The sequence below is a fragment of the Acomys minous genome (genome assembly GCF_964271855.1).
Source record: "Acomys minous genome assembly, chromosome: 14".
Lineage (NCBI taxonomy): Eukaryota > Metazoa > Chordata > Mammalia > Rodentia > Muridae > Acomys > Acomys minous.
In genome coordinates this window covers 85,258,448-85,283,131 of record NC_140496.1, presented here as the reverse complement: position 1 = coordinate 85,283,131, position 24,684 = coordinate 85,258,448, and the positions used below count along the sequence as shown (strand labels likewise).

Below are 24,684 nucleotides of genomic sequence, written 5' to 3'. Positions count from 1 at the left end.
AATAAACTAAAAGCAAGCCCTAATTTAGATCCTCCACTTCTCTCCCTGTATCCTTCATCTGTCTGTAGTTTGTGATTGGTGGCCTGTCTGTGTGTGTGTGTGTGTGTGTGTGTGTGTGTGTGTGACGTTTGTCCCTCCAGTGAGGCCTCACCTCCTAAACATCCCCAAACAGTGCCATCAACTGGGGACCAAAATGTTCAGATGCCTAGCCTATGGGGGACACTTTAATTCAAACTACCACACATCACAAACTGTGTCACATAGTGTTAGAATTCCCTGTACACTCTCCTTAAGTGATGTAGCTCAAGAAATGATCTGGGAGAACAAGAAAGAGGATTCGGGGTGAGGGAGGAACCTCACTATTCTGTGAAGTGGGATTTCCCATTGGATATAATCTCTACAGAATCGTCTGTCCGTAGACCAAATATCACAAGAGAGCGGGTCTTAGTTCTTTTTTATTCTTTCAGTTTTAAAGAATATTCTGGATCAGAGTTTCTGTTGGTCAGTGTCTGCATTCTGAGGTGATGGCTGTCCCAAATGAAGCTTAGAATCTGAGGCTGTCAGTACAGCCCCCGTCTAAGATCGCCCTTTCCAGCCGGAGTCACCTGTTGTCAATTATGGCCCAAAAATTCCACGAGTAAAGAGTTTGTAAAGTTTGCACTTCATACCACGCGAGTAGCATCCTTTTCTATTAGACAAGTCTCACGGTTCTTACACATCCCAAGCTCCTACTAGAAATTCTTACAGAAAAATATATAAAACATTTGCAGAGAGAGAGAGAGAGAGGAATTTACTAGAAAATTTCCCTATTGTTCTCCAATGATTGTGCATGTACTACTTTCTGGAAGGTTATAAAAGGCTTTATAAAAGAAATTTATGATATTAATTTTAAAAAAGTTAATGTTTAGAAATCATGGCTCTCCATAAGGTGATGTGTCCATGCCCACCCCACCCCATACCCTCCCTCTCTCTATTGAGACAGACAGGGTTCCACCATGTAGCCCTGGCTACCCTTGAACTTGCTTTGTAGACCAGGCTAACTTTGTTTTTTGTTTTTTTGTTTGTATTCTGATTTATACACTTTTTTTTGGTTTTTCGAGACAGGGTATCTCTGTGTTAACCTTGGCTATCCTGGACTCACTTTGTAGATCAGGCTGGCCTCAAACTCACAGGCGATCCACCTGCCTCTGCCTCCCAAGTGCTGGGATTAAAGGCGTGTGCCACCACGCCTGGCTTTATACATTTCTGTTTTTAAATTAAATTAATTTATTTATTCACTTTGTAATCCTGGTCGTAGCCCTCCTTCCAGTTTTCTCCTCCCTCCCTCCTTCCCTCTCTCCCTTCCTCTCTCCCTCCTTCTCTCTTCCTCCTATCTCTCCTTCCCTACTCCTCAGAAAAGGACAGCCCCTCCCCCCTCACCAACCCCACCCCAGCACATCAAGTCCCATCAGGACTAAGCACATCTTCTCCTGTGGTCTGGCAAGGCAGCAACTGGGGATGGGGGTGGGGCAAGCATGAAAAAGAAGGCAACAGAGTCCATATCAGAGGCAGCCCCGCCTCCACCACCACCCGCCTGGCCACTCCCCTTACTAGGGGACCCACATGAAGCCTGAGCTGCCCATTGGCTAAATCGGTTTGGGGGGGGTCCAGTCTCACTTTGAACTCACAGAGATCCATCCACCTGTGCCTCCCAAGTGCTGGGATCAAAGGAGTGTGACTCCACACTATGAAGCCCTGGGAAGCTAGAGAGATGGCTTGACTTTTTACAGTGTGTGTGTGTGTGTGTGTGTGTGTGTGTGTGTGTGTGTGTGTGTGTGTGTGTTTGATATAGGGTCCCAATACAGCCAAATTTACTATGTGGCCAAGGGTGGCCTTGAGCTCCTGCTCCCCCTGCTCCCATCTCTATATGCTGGAATTACAGTTGTACCACCATGGCCCAGATCCTAACGTTTAAAAATCGGATATTTCCAGTTTTACCTAGAGGAGACAGAAGTTAGGAAGCAGCCCTGCCTATGAGTGTTTCCCCTGGGGACACCCTCTCCCCACATCTTTTCGGTTGGCTGCTGCTTGCTAACCCCCTGAGACCTATGTACTGTGAATCTGAAAGCTTGAACTTGTGGGACGTCACTCGGGTTGCTGAGTCATCTTCTGCTAGGGTGTTAGAAAGCCACAAGGACCCCTGCTGCCCTGGTTCCTGCACCCTGCCCCGACCCTGAAGAAAATGCCACACTGTTCTTCCAATGGATTCCTTATTTAAGATGCAAACGAATGAGTTCTAATTAGCACAGAGGGAACCAGACAACATAAGTACATGTTACTTTAACTATAACATCAGAATTGCAAAATGAGCCGTGGTCACCTGTTTGCTCTGATTTAGTTCTTGGGTAGACCTCATGAGGTAAGTGTGTTTAACACGCTTTCACCAAGGAGTCTCTGAGGACTTGCAGGGGCAAATATTGCCATGTTTAAGCTTGCACAAAAGATTGAATTTTGTCTTGTTCAAAAGATTGAATTGTTTTCATGTGCATGGGTGCTTTGCCTGCGTCTTTGTCTGTGCATCATACACACCCCTATGCCTTCAGAGATCAAAAGAGGGCATTGGATTCCCTAGATTACAGATGGTCATAAGTTACCATGGGGGTCCTGGGACTCAAATCTGGGCCCTCTGAGGTAGGATGCACAGGGCCTGCACTGTTCTAAGCCAGATAGGGATTTGTACGTGTCTGAATCTGTATGTATTTCTTGTGCCTTTTCTTTCTTTCTTTTTTTTTTTTCTGTTTGTTTTGTTCTATTTAGTTTAGTTTAGGTTGTTTTTTTTTTAGTTTAGTTTTTTGTTTTTGTTTTTTGCTATTGCTCATTAGTTTTCTAATGAAAAGAAGGAAGAGTGTGGATTTAGGTGGAAGGTGAGGTGGGGAGGATCTGGGGGAAGTGGGAGGACAGGAAACCATGACCAGAATATATGGTATGAAAAAAAAATCTATTTTCAAACAAAACCAAACCCGAGTCCTTTGGAAGAGCTGCAAGTGCTCTTAAGCACTGAGCCATCACTTTAGGCCCATGACAGCCATTTGCTGGCCATTCCCTAAACAGTGTAATTTACATGACATTCAGTGAACACACTCACATTTTGATGTCCTCAAGGGACCTGGTAACTGGTCCTCCCTCCCTGCCCCAGAACATCATGGGATAAATGCACCACACTGAGCTCCCACTGTGAAGTGGCCACTCTGATTTGTTTTCGTATATATAGACTTGGATCTGGGTACCAGATATTTCTTTAGGAAATCATGACTATAATAAAATGACATCATATTATTTACCAAATAGGCGGCTAATCATCACTTCAGCGGTTTGGACTTATTCGTGCTTTTAAAAGAGGTGTCGCAGGTTTGCCAAACTCATTTTCATGTGTAAGCTAAGGTTGGAAAATAACCCAACTATAAAAGCTGTCCCCAGCTGTTAAGCAAAAGCTGAGTGTACAGTTAAGTAGAAATTGGCAGACGTAGTAGAGGTTCGATGTTAATTATTTGTGACTCCAACGAGAGTGCTGTATTTAAGGAAGCCCATGTAGCAATCACCCGAGAGCCTCTGAACACGTGAAAGTGTAGCTGTGGCATGTTGTGCTGAGATTAAAGCAATTTGACCTCTTCCACTATCAAGGCCATGTTTGCAGGGATATTTGTTAGCATTTGAGGAGTAAGTAGGGAAAGGGGAGGGCCATAGGGCTTAGGATGTGAAAATGCCAATAATCTGCCTGGATGTACTGGATGGATGCTGTGAGGTGCTTTGCCTAGAGGCTTGGAGTCACTCTTCCTCAGACTGTGGTTCTCTCTCTCTCTCTCTCTCTCTCTCTCTCTCTCTCTCTCTCTCTCCCTCTCTCCCTCCTCTCTTCATCTCTTCCTCTCTCCCTCCCTCTTTCTTCCTCCTTCCCTCCCCCTCTCTTCTTCTCTCTCCCTCCTTTCTCCTCTCCCTCCCTCTCTTTCTCCCTCTCTCTTTATTGAAAATTCATACAGTATATTCTGAGCATGGTTTCCCCTCCCCTCTGGACCATCCTTGTGACGACAATCTGGCTCAGGCTTCTTCCTCAGTTTCCTAAGTTCTGGGACCACAGCTGTGAGCCACAATGCCTGGCAACACTTGTGGTTTTCTCTCCTGATCAGCTGCCATTATTTCTAAATTTGGTTTTAAAAAAACAAAACAAAACAATTTTCCTAAAATGTACTGCCAATTCTGAATTCTCTTAAGTTTTCTGTGACCAAGAGGAGCTGAGCAATGTTGACTGTCACACATTTGAAAGCATCTTGGAAGGGATGCCAAGTCTTTGATGCTGTAGTCGAGAAGGGCTGGACCAACCTCTGTGCTCACCTGAGTGTAAGGAATGCTTCAGGATGACTTAAAAGTCCTGCTTTTACTTCACGGAGTGAATTTCTTTCTCTTTGTGCAGCTGTAGCATTTTCATAACCAGGTTAGATTACTTGTGATACTACGTTGTAGAGTTAACTGTCTTTCTTTAGTAGACTTGTTTTGGGGGGTAGTTCTCATTAGGTAGCCCAGGCTAAAATCAAGCCTGCATCCTCCTGCCTCAGCCTCCCAAGTGCAGGGGTTACAGGTGCATCACAAATCTTTTATGTGTATCCACCATATGCCAGGCATGGTTCAAGGTGCTGGAGAGAAAGTGGCAAAAGCCAGAGGCATAATCTTTGCTTCTTCCTTAGCTTTGTAGGGAGAGGCCAATTAAGAAAGAAATGCATAGATAAGCAACTTAATATTGCTTGGGATGAGTAGGATGTCACACAGGGAGAGGCAGGAGAGATAATCAGGGAAAGCCATCAAGGCCACTCTTGGATAACGATCAGAGGCAACTGGAGTGGAAAGCATAGAGTCCCCAACACAAATGAAATTGTATGTGAGAATGCTTATATGGGTCAGGTGGTGGTAGTGATGGCAGTGGCGCTCACCTTTAATCCCAGCACTTGGGAGGCAGAGACAGGAGGATCTCTGTGAGCATGAGGCCAGTCTAGTCTCCAGAGCAAGTTTTAGGACAGTCACAGCTACACAGAGAAACCCTGTCTTGAAAAACAAAGCAGTCATAATATGGGAAGTGGGAGCTGCCTCTGACATGAACTCGGGTGCCCACACGTTGATTACTTCCCCTTGGCAGGGCGGCCTTGCCAGGCCACAGAGGAAGAGGATGCAGGCAGTCCAGATGAGACCTGATAGTCTGGGGTCAGATGATAGGGGAGGAGGGCTCCCCCCTTTCTGAGGACTAGGGGAGAGGTGAGGGGGGATGAGGGAGAAAGGGGGGGACTAGGAAGAGACAAGGGAGCTACAATTGGGATGTAAAACAAATAAATTAAAATTTTTTAAAGAAAAAGAAGAAGAAGAAAGAAAGAAACATAAAGCAAAACAAGACAAAAAATAATGCATGTATGGAGTTCATTAGGAAGGCCAGGTCTAACAGGACTGGTGGTGCATGCCTGTGATCTGGCAGGTAGGAGACGAGGCAGGAGGGTTAAGCATTCAAGGTCATCTTGGCTGCATAAGCAATTTGAGGCCATCCTGGGCTACATACAAACCCATCTCAGCAAACAAACAAAAAGAGGCAAAGAGAAAAGAAAATAAGAGAAGAAAAAGCAAACAAGGTGCTTTGCGGGCACAGAGTGAAGGAAGGAGATAGAGGGGATGAAGAATTCCAGGAGGCAGTGGTTTCAGTGTGAATTGAAATGGGATGTTACGTTTTTAGCTGAGGGTAACAAGAGCTAATGCTCATTTGGAGTTTTGGTTTTGGTTTTATTTTTGTTGTTGTTGCTGTTTTTTGTTTTGTTTTGTTGTTGTTGTTGCTTTTAGACTAGTACCAGTCCTGGCTGTCCCGGAGTTTGCTTTGTAGACCAGGTTGGCCTCGAGCTCACAGAGATCCGCCTACCTCTGCCTCCTGAGAACTGGGATTAAAAGTGTATGCCACCACGCCCAGCCTGATGCTCATTTTTAAAAAAAAAGATTTGTTTATTTATTATGTATACAACATTTGCCTGCATGTGGGTCTGCACTCCAGAAGAGGGAAATAGGTCTCATTGTAGACAGTTCTAAGCTACCATGTGGTAGATACTTAATAGAAACCAGAGACTTTAGATGGTACTTTCTAGGTGCGTCTGCTTCTTACATGCCAAATATGACCATGGCTACTGCTCAGCTTACACTTCAGACACAGCTAATTTCATTGCACTGACTGGGGTCAGTTGGCTATAGGCAGTGGATTCCTTCTCTAAGAAGACTTCAGGCTTACAACAAAATGTAAGATGGATATTTATGGTTTTGACTTAATACATTTAGGGTATTTGCATTTCATGTTTCTTTTCATTAACTAATTTATTAGTTAGATGATCATGTGCATCTCATAGAGGATCTCCCAGTCCCAAAGAAGAAAGGCCTTTGGAATTTTGATATGAAGGAATATAATCTTTATGCTCCTGAGGAGTGTGTGGGGTCTCCCAGCCGTGGCTTAGGGAGAACCAAAATGGAAGGATGCGCAGGGAAACTTGGTGGTGGTGGTGGAGTGTGAGTGTGTGTGTGTGTGTGTGTGTGTGTGTGTGTGTGTGTGTGTATGTGTGTGTGTGTGTGTGTGTCAGGGATGGGAGTGGTGTGATCACTAGGACTTCCCAGGAGTCTGCATGTATATTCTGCCTGGGTAGGAACTCGTCCAGAAGTTCCAGGCTTTCTCAACACTTACAGATACATTTTAGGCCACCTACCTAATCCCACTTCTTAATTATACTCTTCAACAGAGACTAGAAAAAGCTGTTGTGATTTAGTCAACAAAGCCCGGAGTCCTTGGCAGATGTCTGTGGCACCCTGCTTTTTCTCGTTCCTTTAAACGCCCCCTATTCGTTTATCTCCTTAAACTTAACCTTAAATCTTACTAAGCTCCAAATTGAATCTAAATATAGCCAGGTTTCATACTGAAAATAGTGGGTTCCCATGGTTGAAAGGAGCACTGTGTTCTAGCCAGGCATGGTAGTGTACCCCTTTAATCAGCTCTAGTTAGCAGAAGGAGATCTCTGTGCAGCCAACACATAGAGTCCCAAGGCAGCCAGTGCTGTGCAGAGAGACAGTGGCTCGCCCTCCAAAGATGCTATTCTTGGCCTGTGATTTGTATCTCTATCTTCATGATATCCACCCATTCTCTTCTCTCTAGATCCTCATCGTAAGCATCTGCTTCCGTTGTCTCTGCTGAGCCTCCTCCTGGTAACTCTCCCCTGCCTTTTAAGGCTCAATACAGTGGAGGACCATCTCAGTCAAAGGCTTTTCTCCTCCCACAACCCTTACATATCTAACCCACCTGCCGCTTAGCATCCACTTACTCTTTCACTTTTTCAAGCTTCTGAGGTCATGGTGTCTTGCCAGCTGTCTGTCTGAGGACTCTGATGTCCTTCTGCCCCTGTTGTTCTCCTACAAGACATTGTCAGTGTGGGGATGTGACAACCGGCCCTAACCTGATGGCACTGTGTTATTGCTTATCCAGAAGGAACTACTCTGTCCCAGGCATTAAGTGCTCGGACCTGAGTAATAATTTGCACAAGTCTCCTGTGATGGCTAAATAAACTTGACACCGAGCCAGGCATCCATCCCTGAAGGGCTGTTGACCTTTTGCCCTGGGATGCCTAAGAGACCCTAGTGGTCCTGCTGATGAGATGAGAGTAGGATAATAGGCTGTGAAATAGTGACAGCTGCCTTTGTTTCTGTAAAGCCTGCTTATCACTATGGGAAAGAGATGACATGGTCTTTTTTATTACTATATAGCAGGGGGCAAATGAGAGAAGTAAAACCATTTTCCTCCCCGGCCATGGATTCTTATGTCCACCTTAAAACCTCCCCTTAGGGCTGGAGAGATGGCTCAGAGGTTAAGAGCACTGGCTGCTCTTCCAAAGACCCTTGAGTTCAATTCCCAGCAGCCACATGGTGGCTCACAACCATCTATAATGAGACCTGGTGCCCTCCTCTGGCATGTAGGCATAATTCTGTATACATAATACATAAATAAATCTAAAACAAAACAAAATAAACTTTGCCTTAAACCCAACTCCTCACAGTGTGCCTGTTGGCTCTAAGACTTCTGCTAGCAATAAGAATAAATTCGCTTAATCTAAACTTGAATTGGGTCTGTCTTTAGTCTTTCCCAGGGGATTCAAATGCTACAACATCTTCATATTGACTCAGCCACTGTGTTTTGAGGTTAATGGCTATCAGTTTGCATAGTATGGTTTCAGTATTAATAACAATATCACCACAAACCCTCTATTCTATATTTAAGTAGATATTCATATCTATTGCTTATATTCCTTTTCCTCTTAAGAAAACTCTTAGATACCAGTAGACCTACAAGAACATCTTGATGTAGTTGTGTTTTAGTGTGCTGTTATTTTCAGAAGTGAGTTAATGAAGCCTTAAATTTTTTTTTGATTCCTTCTCAGTCTTCTGTGAAGGTTAGGTTTAATCTCAATACTGTCTTCACTAGGTATAGGCATGGTAGCCCAGTGAACAGCAGGCCTAGAGGATGAAGCATTAAATAGTGATAATGAAATTATAATGCAGACAATAAGGTAGAAGGTCCAAAAGGGGGCGGATACCGATCTGAACATATGCATTACATGTTAGGAAAAGATCCAAGATGAAATGACAGATGTGAAAAATTATATACTAAAACACAAAACTTAATGCCGGGTATGGCGGTGCACGCCTTTAATCCTAGCACTTGAGAGGCAGAGGCAGGGGGATCACTGTGAGTTCGAGGCCAGCCTGGTCTACAAAGTGAGTCCAGGACAGCCAAGGCTACACAGTGAAACCCTGTCTCAAAAAACCAAAAAGAAAACAAACAAACAAACAAACAAACAAACAAACAACAAAAAACCAGACAAACAAAACAAAACCTTAAAAGCGTCACAAGCTCCGATTGAAGTCTTTTGTTTTATGTTTATTTCAACAGGTTTTATTTCAAAATCTTATCTTAAAATATTTTATGAGGAACTTTTAAAAGGAGTTCATTGTATCTTTAATTATGTCTGTGGTGGGATAAGCACAAAGCATTTGGATGCTGGTTTGCAGGACTTGAGTAGGGTGGCTGTGCTGTCCCCCGTGGCTCTTTGCCTCTCAGCATCGCAGACATGAGGCATTAAAACACTGAAGTTGACGGTGTCAGCACCAATTGGCAAGACCTCCAAGGGTCCACTCCCTCCTTCCAGATCATTCTCCACAGTGGTTGGCTTAGGCTACCAAGGACTGGTCCGTGTTCTTGTCTTGAGCCCATGTAAAGCTTTCCTTCCTACGTCATTCCTTCCTGCTGCCTTACTCTGCTTTAGCCTTTTAATTAGCACACACTCATGATGCAGTTATTCGTATCCTAACCCGAATATTAGAGACAGTGTCACAATGAGGACTTCCCATCGATTGTAAGAGGCCAGTCCTGATTTAACCGAGACTCTTGCAGAACGGCATCCGCACAGGAGCTGCGTAGTTTTATAGAAAAACCTTAACGGACTTTCAAAATGAAGCCAGAGCAAGAAAGAGATCAGAAGCCTTCCAGAAGCTTCCTGGTGCCCATTCTGAAGTGCAACCATCCTCTTGCCTTCTCATATTACATGGTTCTTCCTGTTTGTTTGTTTTGGAATCTTATTGAATGTAATCTTTTAGATTCATTGACATTATTGCATTAGTATATAATATATAAGCATAATACTCAAATAAAATGTATCATGATTTATTCATCGTAGTAGTGATGCTTTGTGTAATTCAAGTTTTTCAATCTCATGAAAAGTGATATTAAATGCAGTAATGCTTAGACACATCACATAATAGGATACATACACATGTGCACACACACATACACATATGCACACACATACTCATATATGACCACATGGATATATGTTATATCTGTCATTTAAGCACTTTCACAGTGGCGGTGTTGGTTCACTCTCTGGGCCAGCATTGTTGGGATTAGGATTTTGTGTATTTAGAGGGATATTCCCAAAAGGCAGTTTATATTCTCCCAGCGGCATGTAGAGTCGAGGTTTGGACATATTCTTAGGCCCAGTCAGGTCCCTGTGCTTGGAAGCTCAATGGCCCAGTTTGGAGCTGGTGTCTGTCCAGTGACAGTGAAGGAACTGGCAGGCACGCAGTACAGACATGCTAGCATCTGCAAGCTCAACCTGATCGCTGAAAGCAAGGAGCGTTTTAGAAAATGGGAAAGTGGGTGAGCTGAGCAGATACTTCAGAAGGTTCCGGCTGTGTACACACAGCTTAGAAAGAGGCCCTGGATTGGAGGCGCTGCATCAGGCCAACAGCACAGCAACGCAGTCGGGGCTATGTGAGCAGGGAGACACTGTTGACAGTTCGTGACGATGGAGGACAGAGCTCCGTTTCTTCTCATGGACAGGAAAGGGAATCTGAAAGTGAGGCTGGGAAGGTGTAAGGAGAGATCCAGGGAAATGTGGAATTATGGGAGACAGGAAAGTGTCAAGGGGGAAGGGCGAGGAGGAAACGAGGCCAAGGCTTCCGCAAAACCAGTGAGAATTAAGCTTTCAGTTGATCTACCAAGGAAGAACGCAGAATCTTCTGAGAGCGAGTTCTGGCAAACAATGGGCTAGGAGCCAGGTAGCCATAGGCAAGAGTGAGAAGAGATGGGTGGTAAATGCAGCCAGCCTGCTCAAGGGGAAGGAGGGCAGGCTGGATGTGGACAGAAAGCAGGCGGCGGTCAGGAGATGCTCCGCCATGCTTTGCCCACCCATGGGAAATTATTAGTCAGATGGCACACGTTTTGAAGACTGGGTGGTCACTCAGCATGCAGTAATTACTTAGTGAATATTAGGTACTTAAATTATTGTTCAGATGATGTTAGATCTACAGTTACTATCCACAGGAGTTTATTATTTCTCTGTGTATTTAGGTCTATAATGAAGGGATCTGTTATATCCAGGTTTACCACCCAAGGTGCATACTGCAGGGCTGGAGAGATGGCTCAGCGGTTAAGAACACTGCCGATGCTTCCAAAGGTCCTGAGTTCAATTCCCAGAAACCACATGGTGGCTCACAAGCATCTATAATGAGATCTGGTGCCCTCTTGTGGTGTACAGGCATGCATGCAAGCAAAATGTTGCATGCTTCATAAATAAAGTCTTTAAAAAATAATTATGTGATTGCTAAAGAAACCTGGAAATAGAAATAGCCAGGCTTGGTGGCACACGCCTTTAATCCCAGCACTCGGGAGGCAGAGGCAAGCAGATTGCTGTGAGTTTGAGGCCAGCCTGGTCTACAAAGTGAGTCCAGGCAGTCAAGGCTAACACAGAGAGACCCTGTCTCAAAGAACCAACCAACCAAATAAACAAACAAAAATTTAAAAACCCAAAGAAACCTGGAAACATTATGTTTATGAATTCTTCTTCGTTTCCCAATACAAAGTTACCTCATTTGCTGTGCAAAAAGGTCTTCATGCATATCTGCTATATTTAAAAGTTGTGGCTAACTTTGTGCAATGATTTGAATAAGTGAGGTGTGTCTAAACAAATACTATTTGGATGCTCGATACATGTGTGCAGGCTCTGAACTGGATGGATGTCTTGTTTGAGACAGTAGGTGGTAGTTCTATTAATTTGAGTGTATATAATAATTACTGGTTTTCAAAAATATCATGTCTATATTTTGGTGCTTATATTTTCAGGCCTTGAGACAGTTAGTTAGTTAGTTAGTTAGTTAGTTAGTTAGTGGTACTGGTATTTGAGCCCACCCTTACACATGTTAGGCAAATGTTCTCCCACTGAACCACAGCCGCAACATTCCCAGCCTCTTTTCTAATGTCTCAAAGAGTCATGATTCATTTTTCAGAGGCAAGTTGATAATTCTGAGCAGCCAAATGGTATTAGCAACCAAGACTTTTCCTAAGCCAGTTTCCAGTTTGTATCTTAAGTCTTTTTAAAAGTAAATCATGTGACCTAATGATATGAGTGAACTACAATTGGAGCAAGCCTGAAGAGAGTGGCATTCTTGTGGGTGCGGTAAGGGCAAATTACAGCACTCCTGCTGAGGCTAGCGTCACAGGCAGGCTTGGTGCAGCACAATAAGTAAAGCGTCCTTAAACAGCTTCTCTCGGAAGCACTCTGGCTTTGCTTCTCTGGGCCACTATTTCACTGCTGCCTTTCGACCAAGAAGCTTAAATATAAACTGCTGCTCTGGCTCACATTGATTTGTAAATCATGCGAGACCTGCTCGGCACAAATGTCTCTTTCTCCTCGTAGGAAAGCCCTGGTTCTGTCTTCAAGCCGCAGTGCTCTGTTCTTTTATGTCGAGCCGGAGGGAGGCATGGAGCTAAATGCTGTTTTTGTGAATTCTACCGCGCACAATCCTTCTCAGAATATGCATCCGATGTAAACCACACATCATCTACCCCCCCATACGTATTTACAGCTAGCAGAAGAAGGATATATTAAAGTTTAAATTACACATAAGCACATATTAAACTCTTGCACCTTTTGCTATTGTTTGGAGGTAGGGTCTGAATAGCACTGAGCTCACTGTTCAAGAGGCTGGCAAGTCGGCAAGTTGACTAAGAACACTGGCTGCTCTTCCAGAGGACGTGAGTTCAACTTCTAGCATCCACATAGTGGCTTACAACTGCCTATAACTCCAATTCCAGGGATCTAATGCCCTTGTCTGGCTTCTGTGGGCACCAGGCAGGTAGGTGGTACATGGACATAGAAGCAAGCCAAACATCCATGCACATAAAATAGAAAGTAAATCTAAAGAAGATTTAAAAAAAAAAAGAAAGAAAGAAAGTCAGGGTTCATACATGTGCACACACATGAACACACTGGTACACAGTCAGGCTTGATAAAATTAAGGATGGTCTAGCACTTGGGAGGCAGAGGCAGGCAGATTACTATGAGTTCGAGGCCAGCCTGGTCTACAAAGCGAGTCCAGAACAGGCAAGGCTATACAGAGAAACCCTGTCTTGAAAAAACAAACAAATAAACAGACAAAAACAACAACAAAAAGATTAAAGATGGTCGTCTTCTGTGTATCTGCATTTTATTAGCTCTGCCACAGAATCAACCTTAGGCAAAGGTGGTGGTTGTGGCGTATGATGCTGTAGGAAGCCAGACAGTGCACACACTGAGCCACTAACTAAATGCTGGGGCATGTGGGGTTGTAGGGGACAGATCTTGATAATAGGTTATAATTCGAGTAATAAAATTCAAGTGGACAGCCTTAAATCAGTGTGACAGCTGATGTCTGGTGGATCTCATTGCCTGTGCTATGTTTAACACCTGGTGTCTTAGTCACTGTTCTTTTGCTGTGAAGAGACACCATGACCAGGGCAACTCATAAAAGAGAGCATCTAATTGGAAGCTTGCTTACAGTTTCATAGGCTTAGTCCATGATTGTCCTGGTGGGCAGCAATGGGTGCAGGCAGGCTGGTATAGCATGGCACTGGAGCAGCAGCTAAGAGCTTATATCCGATCTGCAAGATAGAAAGATGGAGAGAGAGAGAGAGAGAGAGAGAGAGAGAGAGAGAGAGAGAGAGAGAGAGAGAGAGAGAGAGACTGGGCTTGGCATGGTCTTTTGAAAACTCAAAGCCCACCACAGTGGCACACCTAATCCTTTGTAAACAGTTTCACTCACTTTGAACCAAACATTTATCCTCAAGCCTCTGGGGGCTACTCTTATTCAAACCACCCCACATGCATAAAGTTTATGTTTCACCATGCCTGCTGCATAAGCTGACAAAAAAAAATCTTATGGATTTTTAGCTTTCTCATCTTTTTTTAAAGGCACAATCTTTTGTTAAAGTAACTTTGTTTGTTTGTTTGTTTTGCTTTGTTTTGTTTTGTTTTCCAAGACAGGGGTTTTTCTGTGTAGCCTTGACTGTCCTGGACTTGCTTTGTAGACCAGGCTGGCCTTCAACTCACAATGATCCGCCTGCCTCTGCATTCCAAGTGCTGGGATTAAAGGCATGCGCCACTACCACGTTAAAGTAACTTTTATTCGCCTGATTTCACTGTCGTCTCTGAGGCTTACTGCCCCTATCTGCTAACTATGGCCTAGTCCTGGAAGCTTCTAGCCTCTGTACAATCTAACCTAGGCCTAGGATGTTTTCAGCCTCTGAGTCTTACTGCTGAAGAAGCTCACCCGTTCTAGCTCTTTCTGAACTCTGGCTGCCTGGTTCAACTCAGCTGTTCTGGATCAAGCTAATGTTAACAATCTGTCTTAATCTTCTGGCTCCTTCTCATTCTGGCTCCTTCTGTCTTCGCCTATGACTAGCTTGTTCTCACTCCAACCTGCCTCTGTAAAATTCTCCCAATAAAACTGCCTCTCAATTCCATGAACTGAAAACTGCCGCAGACTCAACTCCACTGCACTGCCTCTTGACTCACTGACTCAACCGAACTGACTAAACAGCACTGACTAGAACTCAGAGATCGGCAAGCCTCTGTCTCCTGAGTGCTGGGATTACAGGCCTGTACCACCACACCTGGACCTAACCTTTTTTTTACCTGAAAAATCGCTCTATTCCAGGCTGGCCTTGAATTTAGAGATCCGCTTGCCTCTGTCTCCTGGGATTAAAGGCGTGTCTGTGTTCCAGCCAAAGTAGCCATGTTGCTGGATGAAAATTCCTCTGCCATCTTTCTTACAGGCTCTATGTATGAAACTCTATGGAAATCCAGAATACTACCAAGCACTCCATTATGGAGCAGTGACGTCACCTGATGGTAAGTCTTGTCATCACTTCTTTGGTTTGTGGGGTGGCTAACTTATTTCCACTCTCCCCAATAGAGTGGGAGATACAGTCCTGAGCTGGGCAGATTCTGCCTACCCCACTCGACCTACAAGGTATGTTCGGTTTCTTGCCCTTCTGTTAGTACATCATCTCCTGTGATGCCTTTTGGCATCACTTTATCCAATAAGCAGAGAAACTGAAGACAAGTCAGTTTCCTCCCTCAGGATCAGAACTCTTTCCCTATGAAGACCTCGGGCAGATAATTATGATGGCGAGTAGGAGACGCTACTACAAGCTGCCAGGGGATGTAGGCCTGTAATGTATGTAATATCAAACCATAGCACAGTGCACATACCATATTCATGATACAAATTTTATGGGAATTCCGAGATTTATGAATTCCATGAGGAATCATAAGCATTCCATTCCATTACCTTGTAATGGGGGTGGGAGGGCAGTGTCTCTCCTAGTCATCATAGGAGATCAGTCAAAAAGCCCAGTGCTGGGTATGAGCCACTTCTTTTTGAATTGTTGGTCAGTGGTGTGCCATGGACCCGCCCCTACCTCCACCCCCCCACTCTAGGACCCCACTGCTGAAGACACCACATACTTGAGACATCCGGCAGCTTCACCTCTACTGGCTAGCTTTCCGAGTGCCAGAAGGTTCTGTTTACAGACAGAGGGAGAAAACTTTTCAACAGACTTACCCAGTTGTGGACCCTTCAAACTACAATAACCACTGAGCTGGCAGTAAATGCCCAGTGGTGCGAGAGCGGCAGGAATGTTAGGGGAGCAACCGCTCACTTTCTGATTGGGTTTAAAGCCCACTCCGTGGCCATAAGTGCTCTAGCCTCTTATGTTTGTTTGTTTTGTTTTCTTTAAATCATTTTGTTTTGAGGCAAAGTCACACTATGTAGCCTTGGCTGTCCTGCAACTCACTTTATAAACCAGGCTGACCTTTAATTCATAGCGATCCACCTGCCTCTGCCTCCCTAGTACTGAGATTAAAGGTGTATACCACCATGCTCTGCACAGGTTATTTTTAAAAAAGGAAAAAAAAAAAGAATGCACATGACATTGGTGGTGGGGAAGGGTGTTGAGGGGACAATTGTAGGGAAGGGAATGGGGTGTGTTTGATCAAAATGCACTATATGTGCACATGAAATGCTCAATAAAATACATAAAATCCTATATTTTATTTTCTCTTGTTTAAAAATAGTGTGTGTGTGTGTGTGTGTGTGTGTGTGTGTGTGTGTGTGTGTGACTGAGTGTATGTATGTACACCAGCCATGTGCATGCAGGAGCCCATGATGACCAGAAGTCATTGGACCCACTGGAACTGGAGTTACAGACCACGTGAGCTGCCATGAGGATCCTGGGAACCAAACCTGGGTCTTCTACAGAAGCAGCCAGTGTTTTTAACCACTGAGCCACCTCTCCAGGTTAAACCCTTCATGCTTATGTTTTACTATATATATTTTTTGTCTTAACAGAAATAACAGTTAGTTATAGACACGGTCTGCCCTTGGTAACACTCACTCTGCCATCCAGAAAAGAGCGCTGTCAGTTTGTAGTCAAGCCACTTTTGTCAACAGTGGGCTCATTCCTTCAGGACTTACAAAACGAAGATAAAGGCATCAAAACTGCAGCCGTCATCACAGCAGGTGTGTCTGTGGGTCTGAGAACTCTGTAGTCAGGGATTTTTTTCTCTTCCCTTCTGTACCTGTGTTTTGGTTCTTTATCCTAGAAAGAATTTCATTATATAATAAATTATATAACTCATTATATAACCAATGCCTACCCTACTATGGAGTCCTTCCTTTTTACATACCAGCACTATTAAAATAATAACTCAAAGCCAGCACAGTGGCGCATGCCTACAATCCAAGTACTTGGGAAGCAGGGACAGGAAGAGTGAGAGTTCAGAGCTAGCCTGGGCTATGTCGTGAGCCAGGGTCTCAACATAAAACAAAGCAAACAAAAAGATTGGCCCAATTACATTGAATAAAAGATGATGAAATAAAGTTTAGTGTAAATTCCAGTTACTCATTTTATAAGCCATCGAGATTTTTTTTCTATGAGAAAATTTTAGCAGAATGGCATTTGTGTGTAATTTTCAACAAAAAAATTGAATAATTGGGAGTAAAATATATTTTATACAATTAAAATAGCCAGTAGAAAATGCACAGATAGTGAATTAATCTTTGTTATAAAGCAATTCCAGTCAGGGATTGTTTTCATAGAATCGGTCCTTAGGAGAATATACATTTTAATATAAGGAGAGCTAGCTAGTAATTTATACATTTAAGTGCATAATATGAACTTTATATTCTTATTGCATGAAATGGGTTTAGACCAACTGCCCCTAAAATTGAGAAAGAAATTATTTCTATCAGTTCAATATTTAAAGGCCACTGGTACATAAACATCAATAAATTATCATTGTTCTTTTATTGCATTAACAGCTCTATGTAAGCTTATTTAAAAGTCAGTGATTACAGTTGTAGTTCTGAAAAGGAAATAAACATGGGTGGGGGAAATGACTCAGCAATGGAAAGTGGCCTTCCAACATCCATACTGATCCCCAGTCAGCTCCCTACAACTCCATCTCTGGGCCATCTACTGCCCTCTCCTGGTCTCCACAGGTATTGCACCCATGTGCACAAACACACACATGAACACATATGCACATAATTAAAAATAAAAATTAAGGCTAAATTAAAAAAAAGAAAACAGATTTGTTTCTAACCAAATTAAGAGACAATTAAGGGACAGACAGATGTTGTAAACATAGAGATTAAAGAATTTATTCATCCAACAAATATTTATATCAGGCCTTGTAGATGCTAGAGACAGAGCAAAGACCAGAGAGATAAAAGCCACTGTGCTTAATAGAACATACACTTTAGGAGGAAAAATAAACAAGATAAAGCAATGATTATGCAGAATGTCGGTTAGTAAACCTTAATGGAGAAAGCACAGTAAGGAACACGGGATTGTGATGGGCAAGGCTGCAGGGTGACACCTGAGTAAAGATCTGGACAAAAAGAGAAGAACCTGGAGAAGATGTGAGGATCTGGGGGAGACAACGGGGACCCGGGGAAGATGAGGGTGACCCGGGGGAGACAGAGGGGGGACCTGGGGAAGACGGGGGCCCCTGGGGAAGATGGGGGCCTGGGGGAGACGAGGGAGACCTGGAGGAGACGGGGGAGGGGGGCCTGGGGGAGACGGGGGGGGGATCCGGGGAAGATGAGGGAGACCCAGGGGAGACGAGGGGAACCCGGGGGAGACGGGGGGGGGGGACCTGGGGGAGATGAGGGAGAACTGGAGGAAATGGGGAGCCCTGGGGGAGATGGGGGGAATCCGGGGAAGATGAGGGGGACCCAGGGGAGACGGGGAGGGGTACCCGGGAGAGACTGGGGGAACCCAGGGGAGACGGGGAGGGGTTCCCGGGGGAGACGAGTGGCCTGGGCCGATGGAATTGATGAGAGGGGCTTGTAGGCCTCAGGAACTCCAGGGACAGATGCTAATGAAACTGGGAAGGATTATGTGGTGTGGCTTGTTGGAGGAGGTGTGCCATTGGTGGTGGGCTTTGAGGTTTTAGAAGTCCATGCTAAGCCCAGTGTCTCTCTCTGCTTGGAACTTAATCAGATGTGAGTCCTCAGCTGCTGCTCCAGAGCCCTGGCTGCTTGCATGCCACCCACTTCCTGCCATGATGGTCATGGACTAAGCCTCTGAAAATTTGAGCAAGTCCCCCCAGTTAAATGCTTTATGTTAAAAGTTCCCTTGGTCACAGTATATCTCCCCAGAGCAATAGAACAGTAACTAAGGCAGCATATCTGTGGGGCATTTTCTTGAGTAATAATTGGTGTAGAAGGGCCTATTACATATTGCCCAGTAGGGTGGGAGGTAATAAAGCAATCAGAGAAAATTTGCTTAGTGAGAAGGGAGCCCTCTGAAAGGCAGATGTCCACAACTGTATTATACAAAGTAGAGTCTCAGTATACATGCTGAGACATGGCTCCCACGGCTTCAAAGCAGATGTAGTTTTGTATTGTTTCTTTCAGATGGCAGTGAGATTCCAGCTTCAATGTTGATGGACACTTTGCTAACAAAAGATTTTAAACTCGTCATCAACAAAGTACCATATGATGTACGGTGTCACAAGACAGGTAAGCAACGGCCCTTAGCCATCTTAACTTTTGTTTTGTGGGAGGCTTTTCCAGGGAGTAAAACAATGTTATCTGAGGTATTACAGAATGGCCATTTTCCTCCGGCCAGAAGCAGGAGGAAGATTTCCCAATATTTACCATGAAAACTGAGTAGAGCTTTCAAAAGTGTGGCCCGATCCTCATACCTGAACACCCTGGAGTTTTAGAATCTCAAGAGTTTCACACACACGGTGCCTCCAGCAAGTTTTGGGTTATAGTGCAGGCCAGTTGTGACTCTCCGCCACTCTCCTCAACACTGTGGGTCGTGTTTTGCTCTGTGATCTCAGTGTTAGGGTGGGAATGCTTGAGAGAAAGACTAACAGAAAGACCCACTTGCTACAGCTCCCGCCTGCTACAGCCCCGCCCACATTGTAAAGCCACCCCTTACCCAAATGGCGCCAAAACTGAGTTCTGGATGTTACCAGCCCCCCCTTCTGAATGACCACCAGGCACTGGAACCATATAACTTGACCTTGTATGGGAAAAAAGCCACCTTTTGCCTGACATGTCACCCTTCCTCTTGCCTGGGTCTCACACATAACTTCTCTGCCTGCCCCTCCCAGCCCCCCTCCCCCACCACCCCTTGGATCCCCCATGTGCCTCATGTGCCCAAGAGCTGCACCTATAAAACTGAGCTTGTTTGCTGCCGAATCGATCTGATCTGGTCACTTTGCAGAGCACCCAAGCCTCTCACTTAGTTCTCCCATCCAAGTACTAAACGGGACCGATCCTACTTGACCAAACTGGACAGGGTCAAGGTGGTACAGCTGAGGACTGCCCAGCTCTTGCCACTTTCAAAAGCACTCCCGACTGCCCATTTGTTTCCCTTTTTCGTTGCCATTAAGGAACAAGGACTTTCGGGCTCATTGCATGCCAGATAATGAAACTACAAGTCTTAACTCTTTAAATAGATCTTGGCTTTTAATGTTAAACTCTAGGTTGAACAATCCTAACCTGAAAATCAGAACTCCAAACCCTTTAGAATGTTGATATAACCCAAATGGCGCACGTCTTTAATCCCAGCATGCCTTTGGGAGGTAGAGGCAGGTGGATCTCTATGAGTTCAAGGACAGCCTGATCTACAAAGTGAGTTCTAGGACAGCCAGGGCTACACACAGAGAAACCCTGTCAAAAACCAAACCAAACCAAACCCAAACCCAAACCCAAACCCAAGCCAAAAAAAAAAAAAGAAAAAAGAAAATCATTGACTTTTCCTTAGCAGGTCAGGTCTTACATTGAATTTACATATTTGTTCGTGCCTTCTTAAGTCTTTGTTCCTTCTTGCCAGACAACATCTACATTTCCACTACTTTACCTGTTTCAGCCATCTCTGTGACCTCCTGGAGGAGTCCTGTTGCCCTGCTGGTCCATGTTTCCTGTTTTTGTGTTGCTATTTGTAACCTGTTGGTTTGGACTTCTCTTTCACTCATTATGTCTTTAGAACATTTCTTGATTGACCATCCCAAAACACTGAACCCCCCACCCCCACCACTGCATCTCAGTGAGGAGGAGACAATCTGTCCTCAGCTGAGGTAGCTTCTGCTCCTGTCCCCAACAACTGCGCCCCTGGGGCTGGGTTTGCCTAACTTCTCTACATCACCTCTCCCATCCCCCATTTTTCTCACATGCATTCACTTCCCTTATGGAATTCCAAATCCTTCCTCTGTTTGGAATAGACTTTTTTTTTTCTTACTCTGACCCTTCATTGGCTCACACAGAAGCAGCCTGTAGTCTACGCTGTTGTCTGAAAGCCCCACCTGAGTTTTGCTAATCTATGAACGTGAAGTGTCTTTCCTTCAGTGCCTTCTTCGGCGTTCATTTTCTTTTTCTTTCTTTATTTCTTTTTTTTTAAAGATTAATTTATTATGTATACAATGTTTTGCTTGCATGTACACCTGCAGGCCAGAAGAGGGCACCAGATCTCATTCTAGATGGTTGTGAGTCACCACGTGGTTGCTGGGAATTGAACTCAGGACCATCTCTCCAGCCCTCGGTGTTCATTTTCATTGTAGGGCGCTTTCTTCACCTTCTGGTTGGGTGTGGTACCTCCTTCCCCTGTTTCTCTCTCCTGTCCTCCTCTTCTCCTCTTCCCTCCGCTCTCCTTCCCTGTCTCTGGATTGCTTTCCTAAGTCTTTGCCTGATCATATCTGCTTTACAGAAACGCTACTTGTCTCTTGCTGAAAGCGCTCGTCAGCTCTAAGAGTTCCCTGGCTTTCCTGTGTGCAGTCTTTGCTCTTCCTTCCCTCACCAAAAGCTCAAGCACTCTGTTGATTTAGGCATGATGGGAGTGAAGCCCATTCACACTTGATTTTAAAGGAAATGTTTTCCAGTATTTTTCTTCAGAATGATGTTGGCTACCTGTTGTTGCACACAGCCTTTACTATGGTCAGGGATGAACCTTCTAGTCCTATTTTGTTCAGAGCTTTTGTCATGCAGAGATGCTGAGTTTTTCAAAGTCCCTTTTCTGCATCATGAGATAGTCACGGTTTTTGCCCTTAATATTTGTGTGTGTTGTACCATCCTTGCATATCTGAAATGAAAGCAACTTGACCATGGCGTATGATCTTTTTAATGTGTTGTTGGATTTGGTGTCCAACTATTTTATTGATAATAGTTGCATCTATGTTCATCAGAGAAATTATATTTTCTTGTTAAGTCCTTATCCTGTTTTTGTATTAGAGTAATATTGGTTAGATAGAATTGAGTTAAGAAGTTTTATGGACTATCTTGTAAATTATTGGTGTTATATCTTCAGAAGCATAGAACAAAGCATGAGATCCATTCAGCCCTGATTTTTCTTTGTTGGAAACTGTTGTTGATTCAATCTTACGGCTCATTATAGATCAGTTTATTTGTATCTTATTCTCTCAATATTGGTAGACCATATATGTCTTGAAATTTACTTATTTCTTATAAAATTTTCAATTTGTAAAAGATATTTTGAAGAATATTCCCCAATGATTCTCTTGAATGTCATATCTATTATAATATACTCCATTTGCACTTTATTTTCCAAGACAGGGTTTCTCTGTGTTGCCTTAGCCATCCTAGAACTCACTCTGTAACCAGGCTGTCCTTGAACTCAGAGATCCACTTGCCTCTGCCTCCCAAGTTCTGGGATTAAAGGCATGGCCATCATGCCCAGAATATATTACTTTCTTCTGATTAGTTTAGTTAAGGTCTTTTCAGCATACACACACCCCTTTTTCTTTTAAGATTTATTTGTGTATTATGTATACAGTGTTCTGCCTGCATGTACACCTGCAGGCCAGGCATCAGATCACATTATAGATGGTTGTGAGCTACCATGTGGTTGCTGGGAATTGAACTCAGGACTTCTGGAAGAGCAGTCAGTGCTCTTAACCTCTGAGCCATCTCTCCAGCTCTTGTTTTTTTTTTGTTTGTTTGTTTGTGTTTTTTTGTTTTGTTTTGTTTTGTTTTTAAAGGCCAACTTGTCTCACTGACCCATTTTTGTTTTAGCCTGTTTCATTAATCCACCTTGGTCTTTATTTCTTTATATCTACTAATTTTGAGTTTACCTTACTTCTGTTTCTCTAAGACCCAATGGATAAATTTTAAGACATACATGGCTTGCCAATATTGAAACAAGAAGATATTAATAACCCAAAAAGCAAATCTATGATGAGCAGGAAGATTGGGTTGTCTGAGACCTAGTCTTTTAATGTAGTACTCAGTTATAAGTTACCCTCTTAGAACTATACTCAGTGTTCTGTGAGGCGGTGTTTTTATTTTCACTTGGTTTTAGGACATTCCTATTTCTTCCCTGGCTCTTTCCTCTGACCCACTCATTATTCAAAAGTCTCGTGTTCCGTCTCCAGGTTTGTATAGCGTGCTGTTCTGGTGATTTCTAGTGCTGGTCTACTATAATCATTATGGTCTGATAAGGGGCAAGGAATTCTTTCTTCTTAGTTTTTTGTATTTGTTAATGCTTTCTCCTTACAACACGTGGTCTATTTTAGAGAAAACTCCATGGACTGGCAAAGAAAATAGGTTTGGGATGAGGTATTCTACAGATGTCTCTCCAGCTCATTTGACCTGTGGTGTAGTTTAACTCTGAAGTGTCTTTTGACTTCTTAAATCTGGATTGATACATATAAAGTCCAAACACATGCACATACCCATAAACATATGTATGTGTATATGTGTGTGTGTATAAACACATATGTAGTGGGATTATTAAAACATTTTTTTGAGGCAGATTCTTGTTTTACAGACAGACTGGAGCTATGTAACCTGGTCTGGCCTTGAAATCATGATAAATCTAGACTTATTGGTCCCTTTTTTTGCCCAATACTGCTTATGAAACTAGGTGAATTAATGCTTCATATGTACATATTTATAATTATTATATTTCTGGATGGATTGTTTCCTTTATTAATATGTGGCGATTTCCTTTAGTCTTCCTAGTTTTGGCTTGAAACATGCTTTGTCATGTTTCACACTGCTATGTTCAGACTCCACTAGTTTGGGGAGAGCTCTGGTGCATCTTTTCATCTTCACTCCATGAATACCGTTGCCTTTGAGGTTTCTTTTTTGTTTTGTTTTGTTTTGTTTTGTTTTGTTTTGTTTTCAAGACAGGGGCTCTCTGTGTAGCCTTCCTGTCCTGAACTTGCTTTGTAGACCAGGCTGGCCTCAAAATCATAGAGATTCACCTGCCTCTGCCTCCCCAAGTGCTGGCATTAAAGGTGTGCGCCACCACTGCCCAGCTAACCACTGAGGTTTCTTGAAGCCAGCAAACACGTTTAACCCATTCAGCCAGTCTCCATCTTGAGACTGTATACATACCCCTATGTATCTTTCTTAAAGCAACAGTAAAGCCACATTACAAAAGGAGGCAAGGGGCTGGAGAGATGTCTCAGACGTTAAAAGCGACTGGCTGTTCTTTCAAAGGTCCTGAGTTCAATTGTGAACAACCTCACAGTGGCACACAACCATCTATAGTGAGATCTGGTGCCCTCTTCTGGCCTTTAGGTGTACATGCAGGCAAAACATTGTATACATAAAAACAAAAGGAGGCAAGACGATCTGACTCACAAAAGGTGAATTTTAAAGCCACTGTCTGATAATTTACCACTATAAATTGACGTTGTAGGAGAGACTGGTGGTTAACTAAATCCCTGCGGACTCAAAGCCCTGCGGACTCAAAGACAGCAGGGCAGGCCCAGGCCAGAGCTCAGACGCCAGACTCAGTGACTCAGATTTCATTGCCCGGACTCATCTGGAGGATCACAGAGTAATCCTATGTCTCGCTTACCTTTTCTCAGGAAGACCAAGCGAAGAGCACACGATTGAGATGGAGAACATGAAATCCTTGGTACATAGGCTATTTACAGTCTTCCATTTAGAAGAGTTTCAGAAAAAACAAGAGCGCCATCTACTGGCCAAGATTGACCACCTGCAGGAACAGCTGCGGCCCTTGGAGCAGGTGGGGTGCCGCTTCCCAATGGTTCCCCGAAGTTAAACCTTTTATTAGTGAGCTCCAGTCACAGGAGCACTGGGGTGTTTTGTGTATGCTCATTTTCTCTTTCAATTCGAAAAAATGAGCTGTGAGCTGACCGTCCTTGTTTTGAGATGCTCGCACCAGGCAACTGAGGTGTGCAGCTAGCATGTGGCGCATGGTCTGACTCCAGAGTTGATGAAAGCTGACTGTGAAATGGGGCACTGTAGAATGCAACAGCACAAGTCTCA

General features: G+C 43.8%; 1 protein-coding gene across 2 annotated transcripts in view; it reads left to right on the top strand.

Annotated features, from left to right (window-relative positions):
• MCUB (mitochondrial calcium uniporter dominant negative subunit beta) overlaps window positions 1–24,684 on the top strand; it is a 57,053-nt gene that overhangs the window by 28,833 nt on the left and 3,536 nt on the right. For both annotated transcript variants that reach the window (XM_084756850.1, XM_084756849.1), the window contains exons 2-5: window positions 14,681–14,756; window positions 16,258–16,428; window positions 18,832–18,936; window positions 24,261–24,421. In XM_084756850.1, the coding sequence (XP_084612976.1) occupies window positions 14,681–14,756; window positions 16,258–16,428; window positions 18,832–18,936; window positions 24,261–24,421 (513 nt within the window). The remainder of the gene's footprint in view (window positions 1–14,680; window positions 14,757–16,257; window positions 16,429–18,831; window positions 18,937–24,260; window positions 24,422–24,684) is intronic.